We start from the raw sequence: 27,602 nt of genomic DNA, 5'->3' as shown, positions 1-27,602 counted from the left end.
AGTAACAGGTACAACCTAAGAGGCCAACATTATACAACATCACACAAACAATCTTAATTTCAAAGTCCCTCACCAAGCAGTCGCCGGTGACTGGGTCGCACTCGCTGGAGAAACCGTTGCAGCTGCATGGTTCACAAGCTCCGAGGTACAGTCCCTTTTCCATGCGGGCGTATCCAGCGTCACACTGTTGACAGCTGGTGCCTCGGTAGCCAGGCGGGCACTGACATTGCTCCACCTCCACCGCACGAGCCTGCCCAGTGTTGCGGTCGTCAGTAGCCGTGTCCAACGAGACGGAGATCAGACTGCGGTTCAAAGTTTTTGTAAAAGGAGTTAATATTTAAGAGTCACTTTTGAAAAAAGAAGTTTTTGTTATTTGCTTACAGTATTAATTTTCAAATTTAGGATTGATATAATGACTATAGGTTAAATATTTTTCTTTATTGTAAAATCCACTACCTTTTGTTAAATGACTATATTTGAAGCATTACAACTCAAATCTCATAATCGTCAAAATTGTTCAAAAGACAACGTTGTCATAAGAAACATTCAAACACATAAAGAAGAGACACTATAATTTAACTCCGTTAAATGTGTGTGTGTGGCAATATATGTCATTGACGATTCCTACGATCTTGAGAGATTTAAAATTGGAGCTATAATATGCTACTAAACTAGTCATATAGATAGTGGATTGAAGACCACAAAACTTGTGTAACCTTTCATGCTCATTTGCTTGGAGGTCTACAGTATTTATCGTCACTCAAATTAGTCAAATTATTCACTTAAAACTTTCTATGTGTTGTGAATAAGCTACAATGTAACTGGACAACTCCGTTTTGTGTCTTTAATAAATAAACGATTAATCAAGTAAACACATAAAGTAGTTTTAAAAACTACAAAGTACACTCACGCAGCCTCCTGAGTGTTGGTGGTGTAGGTGGCCTTGATTAGAATATTACTGAGCCCCGCCAGCCCCATCAGCAGCTGTTCTCTGTTGGCTGGGGCTCCGTCCACTCTCTCCCAGTACTGCTCTAGCAGTGGAACAGTCATGGTCACCGGCCTGTTGGGTTCTGGTTGGGGCTGATTGCGGTTGTAGTACACCAGACGAACTTCACTGTCCTGTGTGCCAGAAATACCATTTACTTACTACTTTCATTTCGTCAAGTGTACCAGATCGTTAATTTATTTACTACTAATGATGGGTGAGATTGATGTTGGTTTATAATAAGAGTATCCTCTTTCTGTTACAATTTATTAACAATACTGCCTGGTGTATCATGGTCATGCATTCACTGACTACAATTAATTAATGTGTAAGACAGATATGATTTCAATTCTAGCTTGGGAGTATTCAATAGTAGGTCTGGAAAAATATATTAATGAGTAAAAAAGTCATACAACCGGTTCTAATTAGGGGTCTGCGGTACAGAAAATTTAAGGTCGGTACGGTTCGGTATGGTACAATATTTTGTACCTCGGTTCTCGGTACAAAATCGGTACGGTACGCGGCTACCCGTGTTTTTGTGGTTTTCTGCTCAGAACTGTATTTAAACCATTATTTTTAACTTTAATACATTGACATAACTATGAAAATGGATAGTATCCTACATTCATGGTTTTCTAACAACAATTACTGTACCACACATTATTAAAACAAAACCTTTTACTACTACGAGGATTGTGCTAAGAAAAATCACAGTTAAGATAAAGGCTTTACCTATTTTACTCTGAGATACTTTGAATAGCCATGATGAAAGTGGTTTTAAAAATATGATAAGAGTTTTTAGGAACAAACATGTTTGAAACATTTATTGACAAGATAATTAAACACAAATGGTAAATTATTTCCAACCAACACAATGTCTAGTTGTTTTTAAAATTTTTTAAAACATACAGGCCTAAAAGCATTCAGTACGATGACAGTGTAGTTGCCAGCTGTTCACTAGAGGTTATGATGAAGTAATGGCTAAGAGCATATTTTTGTATCAGCTTCAAAACTAGTTATAAAACTCTTAAAAAGTTTTTTTTCTAAAACTAAAATTTGGATTATCACAGAGTAAGATTATTGTCTTTTCATTTACAAAGTTAACATCCACAATATCAATCAAATCAATCATAGGTTTATCTTAGGCTCAATCAAATTTTCTTAGTATATTTTAAAGCTCTTCCAAAGAATCAAAAGACCCAGGCCTAGACCTAATATTTAGGAGGACCTATATATAAATTGATTAGGTTACAATGAGGGTAGCAAAATCACTATCTAGGTTATAAGATTTAGATTGCATAAAGTACCTTCAACACAACACAAAAATACAGGAAACTAAAAAACATTTTAAGCCTTAAACAGCCACATCTAACAATATAAGACAAGATACAGAACATGTAATGTCATAATTTGAGACCGAGTAGGCTTGAATAACGAAAACAAAAATAATGCAAACAACAACAACTATGCTTGTGGTTGTCAATAGAAAGATAAAATATCTATAACAAATATTTTAACTAATAAAATAAGATTGTAGATTAGTTACAAGTTAAATATGTAGCCATAAACAGTTTTATGGCAGTAGGCAATGGCCAGCGGCAAATTGAATATCTACGAAAATACTGACTGAATTAGAGATAACATTTAACAGTCATCATAAAATTATTATTTTTATGATAAAATAGATTTGGAGAAAGTCGTAAAGAAATAAAAGTGATAAAACTCAACAGTTCTTTGAAGTACTTGAATACAACAATTATTGTCGTGATAAAATGTTATTGGATTTGGAACTACTAATGGGGTTATTATTGCATCATCACCCTAGTAATAAATTATGAAGATCGTAAACAAACATCTGATAAGACTTTTATGTGCTCCGAACCAACTGTCGTTTACTACGATAGTAAACTGAAAGTAATTTATTATTATAATTAGGCTGTACTGAACCGAATTTGTACCGTGTAAAATGCTGTACCGAACCGTTGACAGTAATTAAGCTTGTACCGTACCTTACCGACTTTTTCGGTGCACCGCAGACCCCTAGTTCTAATATTAATGGCACTACTAAGAAATTGGGTTTGAAACTGACTATCATCAGTTACACCAATAGCACAACCAACAATCTACTTTTGAACTTCAGCAATCACCAAAGCTAAAAAAAGTAAAAGGGTCTTTTCAATGATTGGAAATATTGGACCACTGTCATTCAGTTAAGTTCATTTATTCTTTTTCTAAATAAGATTTATGAAATTAAAAAAAAATCCAAACAAATATATTCTCAGATATTCAGATACTCACACTAATAATCTCAACATCTGGAGCGCTGTTCTTGGACCTCTGGCCGCTGGGGCCGGGAATGTAGCGGAGAGTATAGCGCAGGTTGCCGCCGTAAGATGTCACCTTGTCAAAGAGGAACTTGCTTGGGAGCATCCAGTAGTAGGTCTGGAAAAAAACATGGACCAATGAGTCAACAGCTCTTACAAACGAAGGTCAGTTACATTGGAGAAAGGGCTCAAGCATTGCAGCATTTATAACATACTAGCTGGCCCGACAGACGTCGTCCTGTCCTAATGTGGTTTTATGTTAAATGCTCGTTCATTTTCAAGATGAGCTCGTTCGATGCGCTCACTTGCCTTTCGGTTAGCTCGTTCGCTACGCTACCTAGCCTCCAGGTTGAAGTTCGCTCGCTACGCTCACCCACCTTTTGGTTGCAAATTAGCTGTTGTCATAAATTACAAAAATGATAGTGCTGCACCCTGTTTGTAAACCTATTAACTTTTTAATGCTATTTAACATCACAGAATCAAATTGTTTAGTTGAACCAGCTGTTAAGATTATTTAATTCCATTTAAATATTAGTACTCATAAAGTTAAAATGGAAAACTCCAGAGCCACTGCGGCGGAGCCCTTTTGACGGATCTGCACCAAACTTCACACAAACCATCCTTGAATAATGCTTAATAATGCCTGCAAGTTTCATTACAATCTGTCGAGCGGTTTCGGAGTCCATTAAGGACAAACAAACAAACAAACATAGATTGGATTTTATATATATAGATTAGCATTGTCTTCACAACAGTCTGTATTATTATTTCCACAGTGTTAGAGTAACCCATGCTATTCCTACCTCCTAACGAACTATTATGAAATTGATGCAGGCTATAAACTTATAGCTAAATCTTTTGTTTCTTAGCGGTACAAAAGAAGGTCAACATTTTAGTTACAATCTACTATTAGATGCAAAATAAAAAGTAATAACTTAAGATGCTATAACTATTTATGTATTAGTGATAGATTGAATAAACTTACCCCTGGATTGAACTGTTGGAAGTAAATCTCTTGTGCGGACGGGTTCACTTGAATGTCTGTAATCGGTTCGTTGAGATGGTTGGCTTCAGCAAGCTTGAATCCCTGATTGTCCCTTGTAAAAGCAGCGACAATCTGTGAACAAAATAATTGATATCCGTTAAAATAGAATATAATAATAAAAAGTCAAGATATGAAACAGTTTTTACAAATATTTCAAATTCAAATATATTTATTAAAGAAATTACAACAGCTTGGCCTCACCAAGTTTAAAAAAAAACTTGTCGGCGAGGTCCAATTGATGCATAAAGCTAACAAACAAAATTTTAACATTTATTCCCTTTTTACTAGAACAAAGATTCATAAATTTACTTTAAATTTTTTGTGATTTCTTTCAACAACAATGTTTTTACCTGACCTTTATGCATTATAAAATGCCATCGATAAAAATTAGAGGTTATATATTGTATGATTTTGTTTTTAAAGAAAACAAAAGGATCTGTTTTACATACAGAAATTATTACAACCAGTAAGAAATCATTGGCTACAATGTTAATTAACAGTCCTATTAGTGAGGAACTGGGGAGGGAGACAGAAAGAAAAATGGTAATAAGAAATAAATAAATGCTTAACTAGATTACCTGTGTTCTGTAGAGGTCAGAACTGCCGCAAGTAGTGTTGATGCCCATACAGAAACAGCTGATGCAGCCAAACTGGTTGCCGGATGCCAAGTTGAATGTGTTCGGCTTACATTGGTTACACGTACGTCCAGTAGCGTATTCCTATGATAAACAAGAAAATTATTTAACCACCTATATCATGTAATAAGACCAAATTTTATATGTCACAACAACAAAAAAACTTGTCAAAAGTCTAAATTTGTGAAAACTTAACTACAAAAAAAAACTCATCCAAAATCAATTCAACCAAACCATCAAATTTAACTTTTTCAATAGTAGCTAAAATGAGCAAATTGCAAAGCCAAATGGCAAGTTAGAGATGCAAAGAAGTTTTATCATTAAAAGTTTGCAAACTCTTTATAGTTTATTAGATAAAACCAGTTACTTACAAAATGATCCAGGAGAAAAGCATGAGAAACAGACAAAGTTGAGTTTGTATCAGGATTTCAGGTCAAACATCAATATAACTAACTATATATAAATTTCAAGAAAAATCCATTAGGCTAATTAGATAGTTTTAAAGGCACACATTTTTCATCTCGACAATCTAAGAAAATAAATTGTTAATAAATAAGATTAAAATTAATTCTGAGAACAATGATTTATCATGTATAATTTATTTTAAACGGGTGGATGCCTGATTTACTATATTTAATACCTTCTATCAGGGTTATTTTCTTCATTAAATAAACTGCACAAAGTAATAAAAAAAATAAAAGGCATAAAAATACACTACTAATGACACTACATTAACTGACATACATCAACACATTAAATAAAAATAATTCAAATGTGGCACATTGAGGCCCCCGTTCTAGATTAAATTATTACACTATACCAACAGTTTAGCTGCAATTTTTAGACTCTCATAACCTATTTTAATTCTGCACGCAGTTGGCACTGGTGAAATAACAAAAACAGCACCACTGACCACAAACCACTACAAGCGCACTCATTGTTAAGTGTGGTGTTGAGTGGACCAACACTTCTAGGTATCAAATGAGGTGACTCATAATTATGATTTTCAAAGTATGGAAAAGTATGAGGAGTATCCATATAGCCTACCTTGCACAAGCACTGGCCGGTGTAGGGGTCTGGTTGGGATGATCTTGATCCGGCTGCATCACACTCAGATTCAGCTGCAATATAAAAATCGGAGTCAGTAATTGATATAAATGGAGGGAAAAACTTGTAACATTCTGTAATTTTGCAACAGAGCTCACACATGATGTGAATACTTCAGAAATAGAATTTTCTTAGTTTCCGATGTTTCAGCATATTATTTTGTTCGAAATAAAATAATGAATACAAATATTCAATTCTTTACCTTCTTCACCTTATATAATTCTTTTAGTACAGTAAAACATTCTCTCTGATAAATTTTGGTTTTGCCATTGACAGTCATGCTACAAACAGCATGGTATCTATTATAGCTATTGGCAACAAGTTGCCATAAGCTATAGACAATTTTCCATAGTATGTAAAAATTTTCCAATGTAGTTCCGAGTACTCACGAGGTCTGCGGACGCAAGCCTGTCCCTGCAGTGGGTTCCCAACATAGTACGGCTCTGAGCACTTTTCACAGCGCCGTCCTTCGTAGCCCGGCGGACACGAACAGGTAATGTTGTTGTCTGACGCCAAAATGCACGACGTGCCAAACCTGCGCCACAATCAAACCGTTAAGACTTACTCGAGCTAAAGGACTACAGCTACCAATACAGTAGACTACACCTTGATTTTGTGCATTTTAACGGATACTAATAAAAGTTTTATTAGTATCCGTTTGATTCAGACCATCTGTGTATTTCTCTTACAGTTAGTTGCATACATACACTACTTTGTTCACACCCATGTAAATAAACAAGTCACAACCTGTTTGCCTTGCTCAGTATCATACTCAGATATTTGATGTATCCTTTATTATTATTATTATTATTATTTTTCCCAAAGAGGTGGCCCCTTTTAACCTTGCATTTGCCCGTCCACATAGACTACAGATCTGTGCGTGGAACATATCCAGCAATCCAGCAAAGCAAGGGGTGAGCCAGAACAGTAATAAGGTGAACTGTACTGATTAAGTGTTTGTGGCAGTGACCAGAATCCGAACCCACGACATCAATGCCTTGGGCCCGAAGCCCGGGACGATAACAAATGAGCCACCGACTCACCTTACACGGGTCTATAGCATTTAGTATAGTGCAGTAGTATACAAACTATGTGCACAGAGTGTGAGCTTTTAAAACCTATCCATTGCATTATTGTGAACTTTTTGTACTTTATTGAGTACTTTTGCATTTTTTATAGTTTTTGGTTCAGTCAAGGGTCCAATCCTAAATATCTGTACAATATTTCAATAGTCTAGAAAGATTATTGAATCTTTGAATCAGTCTACCTGAGTTGACCTGTTGATGACTTAAGAGTCCTTGGGGGCTAGCGGCCATCTTGGATAATTTCAAACAGCTGCTGAAGACTTAATTATCATCCCAAAATAGTTTTTCAAACACCAAACTGATTATAATGTAAAGATCTAGTATACTGTGAGATTAGAAATGTCGTTTGCTATTTTGAATGTCTTCCAAGGGAGTTCATGGAAGCCAACGGTCATCTTGGATTTGCCCGCCATAAGAGCAATGTTAATTTTGTTATTTTCAAACAGCTGCTACAGAGTTATTTACCACCTCACAATATTTTTTCACACCAAAGTGGTTGTAATTTAAGTATCTAGTATACTGTGGGATTAGAAATTTGCTTCGTAGTTTTTTAATTGTTTCATGAGTTAGAACGTCTACGCTCCAAGGGCTCTTAATTGAACTTGCAAAAATACACAACATTTGGATGAGTTACGGCAAATTATCTAGAGCAAGCTAAAACTCAACACAGCTACAACCAAGTTAAATTTTAACTTACACCGGAGATGGATTGCTGTAACATCGAACATCGACCAAAACCTTTGTCAGCTCAACAACACGGTCCCTCTTGTAGACCATTATTTGACAGTCTATGACCATCAAAGCATACCTCTAAATTTGAGTAAGAGTAGGTAATAAATACTGGGTGCATCTCAAATTGTTCCCATTATATACCTTACACTACAACGAATTAAAAAACCGTACAACTTAACAAAATATTGAAAACACATTTGAACCGAAAACTAAACATCGGTAGACTTACTGGTGTGAGTCAGTGTGAGGACACGGACACGGCTGGCAACGGTTGTCCCTGTGATCCTTGTAATACTTGGGCGGACAGTCAACCTGTTGTTCACATCTGCCGAGCCATGGTCCGTTCTCGGTGTGCATGAAACCTCGGTCACAACTCTGCAACATATTGTCAATGACAGGTAAGCAACTAAACTAGGTGTATATAATCCAAACATGAATGAGTATTGAATAGAGTGAGATGATCTATGCAGCTTTTTACTGGCTAAGACCATCTGTTTGTTTAAAAACCCTATGACGTGTTTGGAAACTTTCCAGCTTTTCTATTATAAATTATTAAACTCATAAGAGTCCAGGTTCCAGTCATAAATATTCACATTGCAAAAACAGTTTTTCATGATAAATACAGAGCCTTAGCCTACATTTAAAAAAATGTCATGGAGGACATGTACCTTTTTAGGCAACTTATTTCCAAGAGTTTATACATTTGGAAGGGACTATTTTATGCAGCCTATTTTTTGGTACATTTAACGTTTGGATCAAGTTTTTTAAGTTCACAAAAAGATCCAAATTTTCCTTTTCATAAATTAAACCAAGATAAATATACAAACAAAGAAAGGGGTATTTTGAGGTCCTTAAAAATATACCTTCAATTTTCATCGAAGGATAGTGGCCCAACTACTCAAACCTTTTTGGACTTCTTCTTAAATTTGCTTAGCTTTCCTTTTTGGACTTCTTATTAAATTTGCTTAGCTTTAAGGTTCTGTTTTTATTTCTAAACTTGATTTGAAATTACAAAAGTAAACCATCTGGCTAGCAACGCACTTCATGCTATTATGGGCAGCTAACAGAATTTGACTGAATTTCAGTTGTACGAGCAGTAGTACTTACATCACAAGAGAGCCCAGAGTAGCCGACGGGACACTCACAGTTCTCTACGTAAGCTGCCTGACCTTGACCACTGTTACTGTAGGCTGCAGAGTCCATGTTGATGTCTGTGATGGTCGTCTCCAGACCATCACTGAAGTATTGCGTCCTGGGCAACAAGTAGAAATGTTTTAGGTTTAGACAAGGTCAAAAGAAGAAAAAGAACAGAAGACAACCCAATATTAAGCAGCAAAAAAAAGGTGTGATACACAATGAGAACTGTCAAAGTAGGATTGTTTACAGTTATGTTTATGTTTTTAATTTAATAAATAGTTTACGATATTGTGCTAATGTTTGATATTGATAATTTACTTTTTTCTATTGTTTAGGTTCAGTGGTGGAACATTATGGCTATGGTAGATGTGTTATAAATTAGCATTATCCTTTTTGAAATAATTAATTATGTACTCTTATTGGAATCATGACGGCAAAATGAGAAAGAAAATAAAATAAAAATACTAAAATTGTAGGCCTACTCATTGAAATCCGTTGATTGTCTGTGTGAACCATTTTTTTTTTTGTTAGTCTGATAAGATATTCAATACCGACTAATTTGGCTCCGCTACTCATGGAAAAAAGCTATATCATTAGCAATATGGGAGTGCCCCTGAACATATGTAATTTACCTGGCGTTCACGGGCACTTCCAAATCGCTATGGGTTAATTTGTTCTGAATGTTTCATTTGAGGTTGTTATTAAAAGTATTTGATGGATTGTTGAATCTGAAACCGTCTATCCGGCAACTCACCTGATAAGCAGCTGATCAATGTTCTGCAGAGTCATCATGATATCCTGTCTAGATGCCGGATACTCCCTGTTATCCTGACTGACTCTGTACCAGTTACCCGGATAGAACTGGACAGCGATGTTGTTCTCTTTCCGGGGATCAAGGGGAGGTCCTTTGAACACCAGGGTGTAGTTGTTGCCCTGAAACAGAATGTTAGAAATGTTAAATTTTAAAATAATAATACAAAACTAAAAATATTCAATAATCAACCCTTATCAATACGGACGAACATAAGATTCAAGTTGACAATAGAAAATGCTGTTTTTCATACATTTTCTTTAAAAACAGTACAGTTGTCATAAAGATTTACCAAGTCGTTCAAATTCAATTCAACAAACTGAATACAATAAAATGTTTCAGGGCCATATGAACACAACTTGAGCATAATGAAATAAATTTAACAGAAAAGCGCTTAGACAGTGTATTTCAGATTTTTGTTACAGAAAAGTACTGAAGTTGTGTAACCAATCCGATATGCGGTAGATGTTTCCTGTAATACAAGTATGAGCATAAAAATTACAATTAGAAAGTTTTTTTCTGGATACATTTCCTTTCTGGTACATTATTGGTGAATAAATAATAAACTTTTCTAAGATTACAGAGTTTTAAATGTAAATTAAAACATGCTACAGAGGCTTACAACTTAAGTGCCAGTTTTAAGTTTTTCCACTCTACCTCTGTGACAAAAATGAAATGTCCCGTTCAAAAATGGAACCCCATTTTTAAAGAATTAGTAGAAATTCAACTAAAAAAAATCTCAATAGTAAAAAAAGTGCTCCAAGCGGACATATACTTACTTCTATAATGTAACTTTACACAGATTTGGAATAAGTTGAAATAGCTTACAGAGAGGATGATATCAGGTATAGGAAGTGAGCTGCCGGTTCCGTCAGTTTTGACAGTGTATTTGATAAATCCTCCGTAAGACTTGAGCTGGTTGCCATGGTAGTTCTCTGGCAAGGCAAAGTACGGATACACGGGATTGTAGTATGAAGATTTCAGTTCATTGTCTGTCAATGATATCTGAAAAAAAACGCAATAAATGTACAATAGAAACTAAATTATAATCTTTGGGGATTTTGAAAACTGCTTCAGCAAACCTGCTGACTAAGCAATCCAAATTCCCATTTACCTGATTGGATTTCCACTGAAATACTCCCTTAAACATGTTAGATTTATTCCCCATTAGGTTTGTGAGTACTTTGGTTTGCTGGTACATGGAATGTCATAAAGTGTGTTTTTTATTTAAGTGTTATTAACTTTGTGAGAAACAAATAATTTACTAAATGTTCTCAATATATATCCATAAATCCAAGTAAACTACCAAACCACAATCTTCAAAGTAAAAGAAAATGATTTTACTCAATCAAAAGAACTTAAGTGTAACTTTAAAAATGATAAATATAAAAATGTGTTTTGCCATTTGAATAGGTCCTACACACTTATATTTTTTTTTACTATGTCAAAGACAGTGCAACTGCGATACAAAACATTGAAGAGTCATGCTAATCCATAAAAAAATTTTAAAAAATACTTAACAATATATTCTATTTGAAAAATAAAATTTACCTCATACACCCAGGTAATTAATTTTAATAATTAATTCATGACACTATAGTTGAATTAACGCCCAACTATGGGGGTGCATTATAGTTAGGGATGCATACCTGGAACCCACTCCTTCCTGAAGGATGGATGGAAGCCTGGAACTGGGAAGTCTCACCTCGCCGGATCTCTATGCCTCCTGAAGAAGGAACGTAGACATTTACTATCCTATAGACATCCAAGGGCGGAGGCAACTGCGGAAAGAAGTGGAAGTGAATATTGCGGAAAGAAATGTGGAAGAAATGTCCTTACAACCAAACTACCGAGTATGCATATTACTCTAAAAACCATTATATAATGTGATAGAGTGCACTTCTGTAAGGCTTTACCTCACACATGAAATTTGAGCGCACACCTAAAAATACCACTTACAGTACTACTAATGGAATATAAAATTTACTAAATCATGAAGTGCAATATAAATCTTAAAATCCTTTTCAAAATTGATAGTTTTACAAGTCACAAACGTACCTGGTAAATATACAGGTCGGCACTGCGACACTTGGTGGTGACACCGAAGCAGAAGCAAGGAATGCACTCGTCAGGTCTTGTAGCCAAGTCATTGAACGAACCTTCGGGACAGGTCGTGTGAGACGGTTTAACCACGAGTATCGTGTCAGGAATGGCGAAGGTCGACCCTCGGTTGTTGAGGGCTTCACAACTGTAAGCGCCTTGGTCCGACTCCTGCCAAACATGTTGAATGTTTATTTTATTTGGATTATGACAGTTTAAGTTCATTGACACCAACAATGGTGGTACTTAAAAGAGTGTAGAAGTTGTATAGTGAAATGAAGAATATTCAATGAATTAAATATTTAATTTTCTAAGTGCTATGGCTTTGGAAGTTTTACATAAAAAAACATAAGAAAACATAGTACGGCTCTGAGCACTTTTCACAGCGCCGTCCTTCGTAGCCCGGCGGACACAAACAGGTGATGTTGTTTCTTCAGCATCACAGAATAAGTTAAATGTTAAGAACTGTAAATATCTTTTGTCTATACCACCAGGATCTTTTTCGGAGAGTGTGTTGTATTTTCTTGAGTTTTTCATTATATTATAATGATTTATTGTGCATTAAATCCAAAACTACGAGTGAAGAAATGGAAGTCCTCAAGCTTAAAGACACACTAATAACTTGATGACCCAACACAATAGTTTAGGAATTTTCCAAAGATTTTGGAGAGTGGAAAACTATTCTTACCTATTCTTATTTACAATAAATATTCACTTAAAAATCATTTTACAAATTATTCACTGGATCAAAAAGTAGAAGTATGCATTTGAGAATTTTGATAAACATAATTAAGTGTTATTGTTCCGAACCTAAATATTAGGGCACGTAAGCTCCACACATATCTGCATCTCAAAACTTGAAAGGAAATAATTTCTATGAAAATTAGGGAACAACATGATTACAGGAAGCCTAAAAATAAAAATAGTAGTAAAAATTTGAGAACTCCAGTACATTCATGTAATCGTCCCGCACCTGAATATTAGGGCAGGTAAGGACACCGTAGCCGTCCCTACTCGTGGTTTGACACTTGGGGGGAATGTGTCCCCAGTTGAGCCGCCACACCACCTCCGGGGTAGGAACGCCCACTGCCGTACAAGTGATGATGAACGTCTCACCAGGCTGCTTCACTACCATAGAAGGCGGTGGCTTCTGAATTTCCGCCTTTGCTGTGGACCAACAAGAGGGATTCATTGTGGAAAAGAATCAGCAGAGAAAACATTAAGAACTATATTAATGTACACGAGCCAGTGAAAGAGAAATATTGCAGATCATTATTTTTGATAAATTTAAAGTTATGATGAAATATAATGTGTAAGGGTCATGTTGTAAACTGTAAGTGAAGTACAAGTCATTCTCCTTCCTCATTGGAACTCCAAACTGTTAACTCAATATCTAAAACTACTTATGTAAGTAATTGTGAATGTTGTGGAGGAATTGTGGACAGCCTCTGCATCCAAAATTAGAGCAATAAATAAAATAACCATACCATTCACATTTGTAGCAAACTAGTTACTTACAACAACCAAACTCATCGCTGCCGTCTTGGCAGTCTACCTCCATGTCACAATGGAATGCTTTTGGAATGCATTGGTCCCTCCTGGCACACTGGTACTCATTGTATTGACACGCAGAACCTAGACAAGGTTATAACATGAATTATGACCAGCTGACACATTGGAAATATCTTACATCAAGCATTTATTGGGTTATGAATCTATCTTTCAACCGACAGAGTAAGTTAAAAATAAAACTGCTTATCAGTGGTAGTCATCATTGGTAAATGAAATAGACAGGTGATGCTAAATAATAAAGTTTAGTAAAATGTAATCAGAGTTCTTAGGCCCTTATTAGACGAGGCAGCCAAGTTGCGCTGCCAGCCGGGCAGCCAGTCGGCCAGCCAGTCACTTGGCATTGGTTCTTATGGAGCTTATTACACGAGGGCAGCCAGTTGCGCAGCCACTGTTTGGCTGCCGGCTGGTTGCCGTGCCCGGCGACCGCACAGGCAACCACTGGCTGCTCGGTCTGGTCGCGCTCCTGTGTAGCTTATGGATCTTATTACACTGGGCAGCCAGTCACCCGCTGCCACACATCAGTAGTAGATCATCACTCGTGGAAGTGCGTTCATCTCTGCCGGTCACATCATTGTTGTGTTGTTTTCCTCAGTATTCTTGTAATATAACTGTGTAGTTGGTGTAATAAAATCCTTTTTCTGTTCTTGATGAAAGAATAGGATGTATATGCATCCTCCTCTTCCTTTATCTTCTCTTTTTCATGAGTAGCAGAAGAAGCAAATATTCATATCGCATTCTGACAGCGTCTCTCCCTAACAGAACTGTTCCACCAACACTGTTCCACTGTCAACAAGAGACTGGCCTAGTTGGTAATTTTGTGGCTGCCCTGTGGCTGCTCTACTGGTTGCTCTACTGGTTGCTACGCTAGGCAGCCAGACAGGCGACTGGCTGCCCGGCTGGTTGCGCAACTTGGCTGCCTCGTCTAATAAGAGCCTTAGTGTCACAAAAAAATGGGGAACAGAAAGAGAACCATTCAGAATTATGGTGGGAACATAATACCCCCGCCGCAGCAAACCTGCAGACTTAGCGAATTTCCATCTGCCTGATTAGATTTAAACTAAATTGTCTCCTTAAAAATATCACATTTATTCCCTATTTAAACAGAATTAGTTTAATGAGTACTTAGGTTTGCTGCAACAGGGAGGGTAAAAAAGTTTTTTTTAATGTAAAATATTAAAAGGTACTGTGGTTTAGTAAGAAATTAATGTATTTTCCAAATTTGATCAAAATATGTTCATAAACAAGCAAACTACAACAGTTGACTTATTCTCCATAAGAATAACATGGGAATTTTAAAATTACAATTTTTTTGAATTTTCTCCGTAACAATTAGGCGGATAATAACGCTTCAATATACTAAATTATTTGTTTTTTTAAGCTCTACAAAATGGTTTAAAAAGAAATTGTAAAATCTTGTGTTTTTAGGGTCAAAAATGGGAAAAACCTATTTTTACCCCATAAAACCCCCCATAAACCCCCGTTCCCATAGTCCGATCATGCTGGTTCGCGAACTCATTCAAGTTTATCCTGCCTTACACCTTCAAACCAAATTTTATCAAAATCGGACAAAAATTACTCAAGTTATCGTGCGGATGGACACACATATATATATATATATATATATCTCTATATATAGATATATAAAAATTTGAACGAATGGTGTTTTTGGCCTCTGGGGACATCAAAATGAAAAAGTAAATCGGTCCCGGGCTTAAGTCTTACCATGAGACCTACGGTAATAGCTACTTCCCTATAGGGAAATTCGCTAAAAAGAGTTTCAAAAAGAAATTACTCAGCAAAGCTAGATGTTCAAGTAATAACGATAAATCATGAAAAAAACAACTTTACTCTTAGTTTTTCAAACAATCATTGACCATAATTATTATCAATTCTTTAAGACATTGGCCCACACTCTATTGTGGTTTCTAAGCTGAATATTAATGCAACTGAAGTGTAGAATGGATCAGCTGTTTTATTAGTCAAGATAATTTATTAAAATCCCAAAGATCAAGGACAGATAGCACAAGTTTTGAACCATCAAAATGCTAATGACTTGATTAAAGGATTAAAGTGTTAACCTTTTGATCTCCAGGTGAGCACTAAAACACTCATATACCTAACTATGGTATAGAACACCATTTTACAAACTATATTCTTACAATATTATTTAAAAGAAATACAGATGAATTACACAAAGACTGACCTGGAGGGCTCGGTTCACAGTTTCTCTCATCTGAGCCGTCCCCGCAGTCGTCGTCTGAGTCACACCTCCAAGTCTTCTGGACACACTTCTTGTTGTCACAACGGAACTCGTTCGGCTCACACCCATGCGGATCTGTGGAAAAACTCGTAACCAATTTTTGTTCAAAATACTGCATCTCTTTTGTACTATGTCCTTTTTGACTATACGTAAAATATTTGGGCTTTCTTGCATACTGAAATCAGAGTAGTCTAGAGGTGCTTATTTTTTTTGTACTAGGATAAGTAGTTAAAATTAAGTCATAGTCCACACCCTTAAAAGCTTCTAATGACATTACCACTCTCATTGAACCCAATACTGAAGTATTGGCTTAAAATACCTACTTTGTATGGTCGCCATTTGATTGAAAAGTATTAAAAAGTATTGTCCCAACGTTTATCTAAATCTTCTCCCCGGACTTCCATCAGTTTGGCGAACTCCTAGTCTGAGCCTTGCTCAAATATCCCTCCTCTCCATAATCACATTGCAACACCATTTTAATCCTGTCAATGAACGAGCCTCCTCCTCTACAGCCGATAACAGAAATGTCTCCAACGTCACTCAAACACAGGAGGCCGTAACCTTGGGAAAAGATGCTGGAAATTCTGCAGGATCAACGGACTTGGCAGTGCCAGTTTTAATCCAGGGATTTAATTTATGTAAGAAAAACTTTTTACACACAGTGAGAATACTTACTGCATCTTATCTCGTCTGATCCATCAGTACAGTCGTTTCTCCCATCACAAACACGGTTCTTAGCGATGCAATCTCCGTTTGAACATGTAGCCTCGTTGAATCCACAAGCTTTACGAGTTGGCACGGCGATTTCATCAACTGCAAAAGAACAAAGTCTTCACATTTTATTTTCAATTAAAGTTTTTCAGATTATTTGATAAACAATTTAACCATGCAACCCAAACACAAATTTGGAAAGTGTTTCACAATTATTGAAAGTATAGAAATTTGAATGTATTGAGTAATCTAATCTGAGTACTAAACTTTAGAGTGATAGTTTGTTGTTTTCACATTAAAATGTTTGTTTGAAATTTCAACTTTTACTTTTATTCACAGAGAAAAATTCAAATTTAATTCAATGTTAAATAAATTTTAATTAATAATAATAATAACTTTCAGTAGTTTGATGAAGGTAATGTAATGGACTCGAATCCAAAAATAAATACTTAGGGAAAAGGGAATATTGAAATTATTTCAACTTTGTACTGACTGTCTTACGTTAAGTTTGAAACAAAATGTTAATCTTAATACCTATGTAAATAAAAACTAAAATTTTCTTTTGTCCAATGCTATATAAAATATTAAAATTATAATGGTTTGGAATTTGAATAAGTTTTATACAAATTCTAGTATGTTCAGAGGCTAATTTCTTTAGTTATTGTCTAAAACTATATTTCAATAAACCTAATAATAGCATGCTGGGATACTCTTTACATAAGTGTTCTATGTAAATAATTGGATAAAGAATATCACATTAAAAACTTACCACATATTCAAGTTTAGTAATGCAAGCAAGAGAAAAAAAAGTTGAATAAGCCAAACATCAATATTATTTTAACTCGATAAAGGTTTTTAAATTGTAATTATGAAGACAAAATACTACCTGCAAATTCTGCAAACAATGTACACATCCTAACAAATGGATACTAAAACCTAAAAGTAAGTGTCAAATAGCTATTACAATTTTGGACAAGATCTAAGTCTGACTATGAAAAAATCTAAATATGAAATACTAATTCTAATAATTTGAACATAAGATTACACTTAGCTCAAATAAATTGTCAATACTAAGGCTATAGTTAGTTTTGAAATGGAAAATGCATGAGAAATATTTACTAAAAACTTAAACAACAACTACAGTGATTTACGTAAATCTAAACTGCAGACTTATCCTTTCTATGCAAATTTCCAATATGTCTACAACTGAGTCTAACGTAAGCAATAAACACTTTTTTGATACCTGATCCGAAAGTATCCAAGTCAGTGTCAGTGCGGACACCATACTTTGACAAAGCCACGTTTTCATTCATTTTTCCCAGTGGTTTAAATTTCCCAGCTGCTTGCAAAAATGTCAACATGTCCATGATACAGAACAGTAAGTAGGTTTGTGGAATCTCAAACACCATTTAGTATAGCGATTGAAATAGTTTCTTCAAGGCAGAGTGGATTGGTTGTTCCGTAGCATGTAAGTTAAAAAAATTATCTTTGTTGTAAACAATAGGAGGTATACAAATTTGCCTGGGTACCATTAAGATTTGAGTGCGTTGCGTTTGCCGTGCAGCCTGTGTTGTGTTGTTTCATGATTCAAGTGAGTCCGGCCTAGCGTTGACTAAAAATATTCTTTTTGTTTTTAAATGTGAACTTTACATGTCTATATGTATTTTTTGATGAAGACATAGACTATAATTTGAGATACGGCCATGCCATTATATCCACTTACAACACTATAATCATTGGTAGTAGGCTTACTTAGCAGGAGTGGTAGTAGGTTTCTGTAGGAATTTTTAAGGACCTTTTTAATTCCCGGATCATACCCAGTTATGAAGCCAATAGATGTAGTATTCCTTATTAAAATATGGCCAATTAACAGTAATTACTTTACTTATTGTATTAGTAAGAACGAAAGGTGGAAATTATGTGTGATTACACTAGTGTCTAGTCTTCAACTGGTCGTCTGCTCGTCTTCAAGGGTGGGGAATATTTTCAGTAGTATAGTCAACATCTTACCTTGATTCTACGATTACTATTCACTTCTGTTTACACATAGGTTTACTTTACTACAGTACGTTAACCATTGTCATGCAGATACAGAATGTGTCTAAAGATATAAGTTTGAAGCATTTCCAACATCTTACATGGTTCTACTCTGAGATATACAGAAGCCCTGGAGCCTGGTGTGGTAGGAGAGAAACCAATAGCCTCACAGATGTAAGTTCCGGTGTGCTCCAGCTGAAAGCAAAACATGTTTTAGTCTAAATTAAATCAAAACCAAAGCACAGAACTTTAACAAAAATACTTAAAAAAACAGCATAATACGATTAAAATATATGAAAAAGATGATGAGGAACATATGTGTCTTTGATAAAGGATACATCGTTTTGTCTGTAAATCAATTGCTACTGACCATCGACTTGTTGAAGGAGATTTCGAGAAAAGATTGTGCATAAAAAAATGAGGTGATAAAAGGTTATTACAACAAATCTACTTTGAAAAGGCACTTCTATTTCAATTATCAATTGCAGAAACACCTGGATAGAAGTCTAATTTTTCTGACTTGTAATATAATATTGTTTTTATGGATACAATATGAAAAACTTCAATCGACATTACTAGATATACTGATACTGATATTTTAACAATTGTAAATTTTAACCAGTCACACCGGTATACTACAAATATAAACTTTAATAACCAATACATAAACTGCTTGGTTTCATTTCAGACAAATTAAGCTGTCTTTTACATCAAAGAGCTAAGTGAATTTTTTTAATAGTCTCTTGTGTATGGTTAATATTTTAAAGAACTAATGTTTGTGATACCTGAATGTTTGGCATCTCGAGCCGTCCCTTGATATCCCGTGAGCCGGGAGGTAGAGGTTCGTTGTTACTACGGATCCACCTCACAGAAGCCCTTAGTGGCCCTTCGTCTCGACACTGGAACACCACCTCCCTGCCTAAAGAGCAACACCACACATAATTAGTAAACCTTCTTTAGAAGTCATTCTTGACTTTTGTCACCAGTAAATAAGTCGATCTACATCAAGGTACACAAACTCGGTGTAAGCATAGTAAGCACAGTGGTTCGGTAAGGAAAAAGCTTGATTATCAGAAAAAGGACATCAAATTAAAACCAAGATGTACCAAAGTCCATTTTATTTTCAATTTCTCATGTTATCATTAAAAACACTACATCATAAACATTTGTAAATTTAAACAATCAAAGAACTTTTCCCTAAAAAAAAATTAACGTTATGGTAGTGTCTGAAATTGAGAGGCTAGCGCAGGTTATCAAGTAGGCCTATGCATAAATCACGTTTCCAAGACTCAATATCTGCTAGAATTGCTAAGACTCAATACGTGGTGTTAGTGGGGCGGACGTGTGGGAATGGTGTTCCCATTCAGATTTTTCCAAAAAAACCTCATATTGGTAAGTGACCTATATTCTTGACTGCAACAATGGTGAGCCTTCCCACACTGGAAAATGCTAACTACACCAATGGACTCGATGACAAAGACAGTGTAAAGACAATGCAATTGAAGCTACTAATTTTTGTAGTTGGCCGTAGCAGGCAGAGTTACCAACAAATAATACACCCAAAATATGGTTTCAGAGGAACATAGGTAAAAATTGTGCACTGAAAAGTCTGCTGAGTTATTAGGTGCTGAGTTTGTGGGACTTTAATGTATTTAAAATTAAACAAATCAAATACCAGTAAACTTTGTTAAGAATTTAGTAGAATATTGTAAATTATTGAACTGCAAATATGTGTCAAAGAATGTACACTAAAACTCAAAAGTTTGAATCTTATTTGCTTGCTATGCACAATGACATAGTGGTACATGAACAAGAAATTATTTTTTTCTTATTGCTTCATGAAAAGAGTTTATCTATGCCTCTCACCTCATGAAACAACTACGTTCCCCCAATTCATAGAAATTTAAAAAAGTTATTTTTGAAAAAAAAATTTTTGTATGAAAATAGTTACTGACTACAGTGACTACAACCCCATTTTTACAATCTACAACACTGCAATTTAAATTCCAGGTGCAAAGTCATTCTATTTATAATACTTTAGATACTGTTCTTCAAATTAGTTGATATCTCTTTCTACAATGCTTTGGAAGCTACATGAAATCCATAAATATCAAAACTAATCAAAGACCAAACTGTGAATGTTCTGTGTTCAACAGAGTGATCTGGTCTTGAAATTGTTTCTACACAACATAAAACTAGCAAGAACAACCGTTTAGAAAGTAACTAAGTACAGAGAAACCATTATAAATTAAAAGCATTTAAAATAGAACACCTAAGCAAATGATGTATAGTAAAATCACAGCCAATTACATTTTAGAGTATTTAAGGGGGTGAATGTGCAAGGTAACTAAACATAAGTTGTAAGTTGTAATTAAACTTTTCTTTAGCGTAAATACAAATTACATGAGCATGAGCGAGAACGACAACAAATAAAGCTTTATAAATCATTCATAACATATATAAATATGGCTCAAACATTTCACTACTACTACAGCATTAAATTTGGACTCTAAAATATCGAAACATTACAATATTTAGGGATTATCATTTAAGATCAATGATAATTGATTACAATAATAAATAATTACTATCTTAAGATTGTAATAAAAAAATAAAATCATTTAAGGGCACGTTTTAAATTGTTTTTTGGAATTTTTAAATTCATTTTTACAAAGATTTGAGGAAATGAAGAAATAAACCTCTGTCAAAAAGAATAATCATATTACTCTTCTGGTACACTTTTTCTTAAAAATAAAAAAAATGTTTATCACTATGTATGTCCAATTTTCAAATATTTAATCAACCAATCTTTTCATACTATTGGTTTTACTTTACTGCAATGAAACCAAATTGAAATTCTCATTTTGAGAAAAATATACGTCATAAGCTGACAAAAGAGCAAAGTACACATATTTGGTCCATTTGCTATGAAATCATGAAGAATACAGAATAACATCAAAACATTCCATGACAGTGTCTTACCTTGTTCAGCTATCAGGAACAGAAAGTGAAAAATAACAAAATATTTTGTTAGAATGCAACTAGTCTTGGAACTGTAGAAAGTTATAGTTGTAAATATCTATGAATAATTGTCGAATTATTTAATGTTTATAAAACCACTGAGAATTAACCTAATACCAATTTTATATCCCCGCTTAATTTTGGAGTGAATCACTAGAAACCTCTTTTATAAAAAAAACTAATACCATTGGATTTTCTAGTTATAAAAATCAAACATCTATCTACACTATAATTTTCATTTTTTGCAACCAAAAATTTTAATAAAAGGACAGATATTGAAGTCAATTTTGTTAGTATTACGAAAAAAGGGACAGCATTGAAAAGATGTTGCAGCTATGCAAACCAATTAACTAGTGTCCACTGAGCTAGTTAGTCCTAAGACACTTTGGCCAGAAATGTTCTAGGCCTACTGGTAAATTGTAAAATGTATTTTTATAAAATATACTTATAAACAAACAGATTTATTGTAGTAATCGCACATAATTAGCTCAATCTCTTAAAACAATTAAACATCACTAAAACAGCACATAAACAAATTATGGTTCCCACCTTTGACCTAACCTATGTTAAATTTGACAATGTTGATTCTATAGTTTAGTCTTATAACCATTGTTTACACTTATTACTTTTTCTTTTCAGACTATCAAAAACACAATTTATCAGTTCAGTGGTCTAAAAGTGACCTACTATGAGCCGCTTGACATCGCCTATAGCCGATATCACTGGAAAATTAAATTTTTTAGGTGTTGAATTTTTCACATTAGTTTGGATTGTCATATAGACTAAACTTACTTTCTTTGATGATTTGATCTGTTGGGTAAGTTTTCAAATTGAGACCATCTGGATTTCCAGCTGCAAAAAAACCAAGAAACATTAAACAACTTAAATAATTCATACATTCAAAAACAAGTTTGCTAAAAAGAATTCTCTTAAATAAAACCACTATGTTCAAAATCAAGTACGAATTCCCATAAACAAATTTTGATTGTGATTGTCTCCTGCATTTGCAGCAACAATCAAGAGCATAAATATCGGTCTGGGCAACACTGGTGATCGGCCTTACGATTAACTAACTTTTCGGATGACTGGACTGTGGATAATCAATGCCCTATTTTTTTTGTCTTAGGACTCGATCTTAGGCACAAGCCCGGGATTCACAATACTTCAGGTTAGATGTAGGGGTTACGGCATTATCACTTAGATAAAATCCGGTGATTTGGTGGGATTTGAACCCGGGACCTCTTGGACCGAAGTCCCGTGCCCTAACCACTAGACCAGCTCGCTCCCCACTATTAGTGTAAATAATTACAATTTATTGTAATATATATAATTATAGCTTAGCTGATTGTTATGTTACAGTATACAGTTTGTATGGTGCAAAAACCTTTTTAGAGACAAAACAATTTGTTTTTAAATTGCCCATTCTAAATTTATTAACATTTTTTGGGCCAAGTTCCCAACCAAGCAAGATTTTATTTTCAAAAATTCTAGGCTGTGATAAATTTGTACCATAAGATTTATAATCTTTCATAGACTTTTTAGTTTTTTGAACTTCAATCTGCGAGTTAAACTCAATCAAGTGAATACTCGGGTCCAAATAAATTACAGCAACTAATGGCTGTAGGTAGTTTGGATGTTTCATATCTGTGTGGCTTACCGCAGTTTGACTCGTCGGAGAAGTCTCTACAGTCGTAGTTGTTGTCGCAGTGGGTGGACATCGGCACACACTGGTCTCCCGAGGAACAAGCGAATTGTCCGTACGCGCAGCTCACTCGGTTGTCCGACACTGGGGGCGACTGGGATGCAGGCACACCTGCGGAGAACAAATAACTTAAATCAATAAATCATGTACAAAAATTAAATGTTTGTAGACGCTAGAACCTACAATATAATTTGTGTGGAAAACTATATTTCATCAAAGAATCATAAATAGGAAGATAATCGGTGGTTATGCACAAAACTTTCACATAGTGTCTTTAAGTTTTTTTAAAAAGAATCTTTGGCTTTACAGCTTACAGAAACCTTATGTTGTACAATTAATTGTGAGATGTAGGGTTTTTTCCTTGAAATATTGTTTATTTCAGCAGCCATCCATTCCTTGAATTTTAGACATCACCTGTTCCTACCTTTTTAGAATGAACAAAAAATAAATAAAAGGAAAAATACCTCTTGATTTTAGTATTGTAGTTTTTTGTGAATTATGGAAGATTTTTATATTTTTGATTCCATGAAAAACTAAATTCTTCTTATACTTCAATAAATCTAGATCAACCAACAATACCTTGGATAAAATATAAAATCAATAATTACAAACTCTCCCAGCTAATCAAAGCATAACTACAATGTCTAGATGGAAGCATTTTAAACTGTGTAAAGCATACAATGTGAAGAAGAAGATGATGGTGAAGAAGAGGAGGAAGAAGAGAAATCAGAAAACGCAGGTAAATTCATACGCATAAAGTGTTCAGTAATTTGCAAGAAAACAAAGTAGATAGTATAAGCCCAGTGCACAATCAGTTTTGTGAAGTTCCAGTGTAGGCTACTTGTTTTCTGTATGGTTAGAAATAAAAGTGACCTGGAGAAAGAACATGTTTAGGATTCCAGTGTGCCTTATTAACTTAATCCACATAGCTATGGTAAACAATTGTTTTATTGTAGATAAAAAAATCCCTTAAAGGCTTATCACTCTTATGGATCAAAGACAGTTTAGTATTCTTAATAATTTCACGGACTAAAAAAAAATTAACCAATGGTTAAACCACTAACAGTTCTGTATGTCTGATTCACCCACTTTAAAGTGTTTTGTAATGTAAAATGTATGTGTTTGTTTATTCATATACATTATTGTGTGCTTTAGGTTTTATTAGTTAACAAGTTAACATCGAACTGAATGAAGAAATTATATTTGTGTATGCTAACACCTGATATGTGTATGCTAACCTCGAACAGTAAACATGTAAATGTCATCCAAAGAAAATATAAGACAAAGTAATTAGCCGAAGAAATTCTTAAAAAAACTATTTTCCTACCCATTGCTAAGAGAAACCATTTTAACTATAACACCAGTACATTTTGTGATTGAGAATATTCAACCCATATGAGGGAAAGCGGTTCAAACTCCTCATTGGATATGACCATTGAATCGGACCTATTCCTTTAACACCAAAGTCTAAGATGCTAAACCACCCTGTGTGCGACAAAACTAATCAACAATCCTCATCGGACGTTCAGAATTTACAACAGGATGAAAAGGCTACTTGCAGTATCCAAAGTTTATTTTTGTGGTTTTTAAATCTGCTCATGTAAGGTAAATCTCGTTTGAAATATGTGATATGATGTCAAATTTTACTTGAATTGTTAAGTTAGGGCCTAATTAAAAATATATTGAATGGGGAGACACAATTTAACAATCACAATTTTAGAAACTAAAAGTTTGGCAGTGAATTTTGAACTCTATATCCAAAAAAGGCCTATCATTCACAAATGAATTATTGTCCCTCTGAATTTTCACTTCTCTTAGTAAAAAATTAGGGGTAAGAACATACGTTTCCACACAGACATTACAATATAATTTTTGTTAGCGCAGTATTCACTGTAGTATCCTCACACTGAATTCAAATCATGAGTTCTCTCAATTTTAAATATCTAACCTAAATATAATGAATATTACTACCACAATTTTCCATATGCAACTACCTGTACAGTGATCTTCCCTATATACAATTGGAGAAATAACTCTAAACTCTAAAACCAGGAATCTAATCCAATTACACCCAAAAAACTAAATTGGATGAAAACCAGCGAAGGAGATCCCAAGCGTAGAAAATACAACTGTGAAATACCTCCTTCAAAATATTGGCGACAATATTGTTCGTCGCTTTTATCGTAGCAGTCAGTTCTGTTATCGCACTTTAGATATTGTGGGATGCACTGACCCGAGTTACAGGTGAAGTAGCCCCGGGGGCATCGAGGTCGGGCTGGAAAGTGTAAGTGGCAAACAAAATTTAAATGTGAGTAGGCTACCGTAAATAGAATGTAAACAATGTATCACATAATAAAATAGCTATTGCTGAAATACCAGATATACCACACCGGGTTTTAGGTTTTCCATTAGAATGAAGAGTCTACTTGTAATTCTAAATTTCAATCTTCTTATTGAAGATGAGTAGTTTTCTTAGAATTCTGTATTATGGTCTAGAGTTGAGCTTGTATTGAAACGGATTGATTTTTTGCAGTATTTGTTTAACTCTTCTTATGCTGATTTTTTTTGCAAGTGACTGTAGCATTGTGATTATAAAGATGATTAATTCTGAACTTCACTTACCACAGCTGAGTTCGTCAGTGTAATCAGCACAATCTGGGTTTCTGTCACATTTCTTGGAGTTGTGAACGCAGCGGCTCCCGTCACAAACAAACTCGTCTGGTCTGCATCGGACAGCTGGTGACATAAAAATGAGTTAAAGTGCTGCAAACTAAGCACAAAAAATAGCTTTGGCTCTATACCAAACAAAACTATCTCAGGGGTCAAGGTAAGCAAAGAAATGTCAACTAAAATTCATTGTAATAGTGTTGGAACTGCAGTGTAAGGAAATTTCAACAGTAGTTCAATCATGGTCTTAAAGAAGCTTGTGAAAATTTACCAAGCCTGCCTGAACTGAGCATAAACACAGATACAGAAGAAACATTCAATGGTACACTTATTTGGTGTCTCACACTAGTGCTGGTATTTAGGATCAAATACTACAACGCTCACGATGGAGGAAGACCCTGTATGCCCTGTGTGATAAGGATTTCCGCACAGTGCTCACCGCTCTAGCTCTTCCTTGCACATCACAAGTATATTTCCAGCACAACATACCAGATCTGAAAGCTCACAGTTGTCCTATAAGAGTGTTTCCTCTTTACCCTTCTTCTCTATGGCACAATAGAATTGAAAATGTAAGGTTGCCCCTGTAGCTCTATCATATATCCAAGCTATATGAAGTGAGCATGTCAGGTTTTATAAAAGGATCTGATGGCAATGATGGCACTACTTCCATTATACTGAAATTTTATTCATACACATGAGAAAAGGAAAGGAATTATAGTAGATTTAAAAATACTGGAATGAATAATATTCTATCCTTTCAAAGAAAATGTTTCTACTTTTACCAAGAATGGCGATATAAGAATGTCCCACGATAATCCGATAAGAAAAAGAGGAAGGTATGACATTACTGAAAATGTTGGATTATCAAGATAGGGTTTCTCTTAATGCATTTAATCAATATAAGATATGACCATTATTTCCTAATGCAGTATTAATAACTATTAGACATTTGGGACAAAATAGTGCGGAGGAAGGTCTGTTCCACCTCGCTGCAGGCTTATTTTGACTCCCTTGAAAGACTGCTGGCGCCATACTACCATGTAGGCCTACGTCGGATTACAATGTTCAGATTATCAAGGGACAACTTTAATTTGTCTCCCTAAGAAATCAACCCCTGATCCAAATACTTACGACAGTTGCGCTCGTCCGCTCCATCTCTACAGTCTGGTGTTCCGTCACATTTCAGTTCCTGTCTCACGCAGCTTCCGTCCCCGCAGGTGATCTCATCTTGACGGCACGGAACAGCTGTTTAGGTGGGAAACACAAATCTTTATTACTGTTACACAAGTAATTTTTTACATTAGATACATATTGATATTCATATTTTTTTGTGTTGAGGTATTGACTACATGAACGCATATGGTAGGCCTGATCTGTTTTGTACAATATGAACTGTATAATGTATGGATACAGTTTATACAGAGGTAGAAAAACTAATCGTTTTTAAGGTAAACACTTTAGTTAGTGTATCAGAGAAAATTAAAGTATATGGGGATATAAAAATTGGAAAAAAAAACATGTACGGTATTATAACACTTAAACATTGGACATATAAAGAGTATATTCAAGTTTTTTTTTTTTTTTTTTCTTTTCAAAGTGATCTTATTTATCTATGAGCCCATAGGCTCCAATCTTCTCATGTGAGCCAGCTGAAGTCCACCCCTGGTCAAA

General features: G+C 34.8%; 1 protein-coding gene across 1 annotated transcript in view; it reads right to left on the bottom strand.

Moving 5' to 3' along the window:
• LOC128992711 (basement membrane-specific heparan sulfate proteoglycan core protein-like) overlaps positions 1-27,602 on the bottom strand; it is a 385,028-nt gene that overhangs the window by 68,144 nt on the left and 289,282 nt on the right. The window contains exons 16-38 of the mRNA XM_054416431.1: positions 27,063-27,176; positions 25,887-26,000; positions 23,220-23,375; positions 22,355-22,414; positions 19,327-19,460; positions 18,643-18,736; positions 16,469-16,606; positions 15,737-15,868; positions 13,480-13,596; positions 12,935-13,128; positions 11,920-12,132; positions 11,511-11,642; positions 10,690-10,866; positions 9,805-9,983; positions 9,021-9,165; positions 8,143-8,288; positions 6,486-6,631; positions 6,037-6,110; positions 4,933-5,073; positions 4,295-4,426; positions 3,284-3,427; positions 911-1,119; positions 74-302 (exon numbers count right to left, since the gene is read on the bottom strand). Of these exons, the coding sequence (XP_054272406.1) occupies positions 74-302; positions 911-1,119; positions 3,284-3,427; positions 4,295-4,426; positions 4,933-5,073; positions 6,037-6,110; positions 6,486-6,631; positions 8,143-8,288; positions 9,021-9,165; positions 9,805-9,983; positions 10,690-10,866; positions 11,511-11,642; positions 11,920-12,132; positions 12,935-13,128; positions 13,480-13,596; positions 15,737-15,868; positions 16,469-16,606; positions 18,643-18,736; positions 19,327-19,460; positions 22,355-22,414; positions 23,220-23,375; positions 25,887-26,000; positions 27,063-27,176 (3,320 nt within the window). The remainder of the gene's footprint in view (positions 1-73; positions 303-910; positions 1,120-3,283; positions 3,428-4,294; positions 4,427-4,932; positions 5,074-6,036; positions 6,111-6,485; positions 6,632-8,142; positions 8,289-9,020; positions 9,166-9,804; positions 9,984-10,689; positions 10,867-11,510; positions 11,643-11,919; positions 12,133-12,934; positions 13,129-13,479; positions 13,597-15,736; positions 15,869-16,468; positions 16,607-18,642; positions 18,737-19,326; positions 19,461-22,354; positions 22,415-23,219; positions 23,376-25,886; positions 26,001-27,062; positions 27,177-27,602) is intronic.

This window comes from Macrosteles quadrilineatus, unplaced genomic scaffold (assembly GCF_028750875.1).
Source record: "Macrosteles quadrilineatus isolate MER2022 unplaced genomic scaffold, UCM_ALF_1.0 Scaffold_4__1_contigs__length_99947679, whole genome shotgun sequence".
Taxonomy (NCBI): domain Eukaryota; kingdom Metazoa; phylum Arthropoda; class Insecta; order Hemiptera; family Cicadellidae; genus Macrosteles; species Macrosteles quadrilineatus.
The sequence above is the reverse complement of the archived record's forward strand: the minus strand, read 5'-3'. Positions and strand labels throughout refer to the sequence as shown.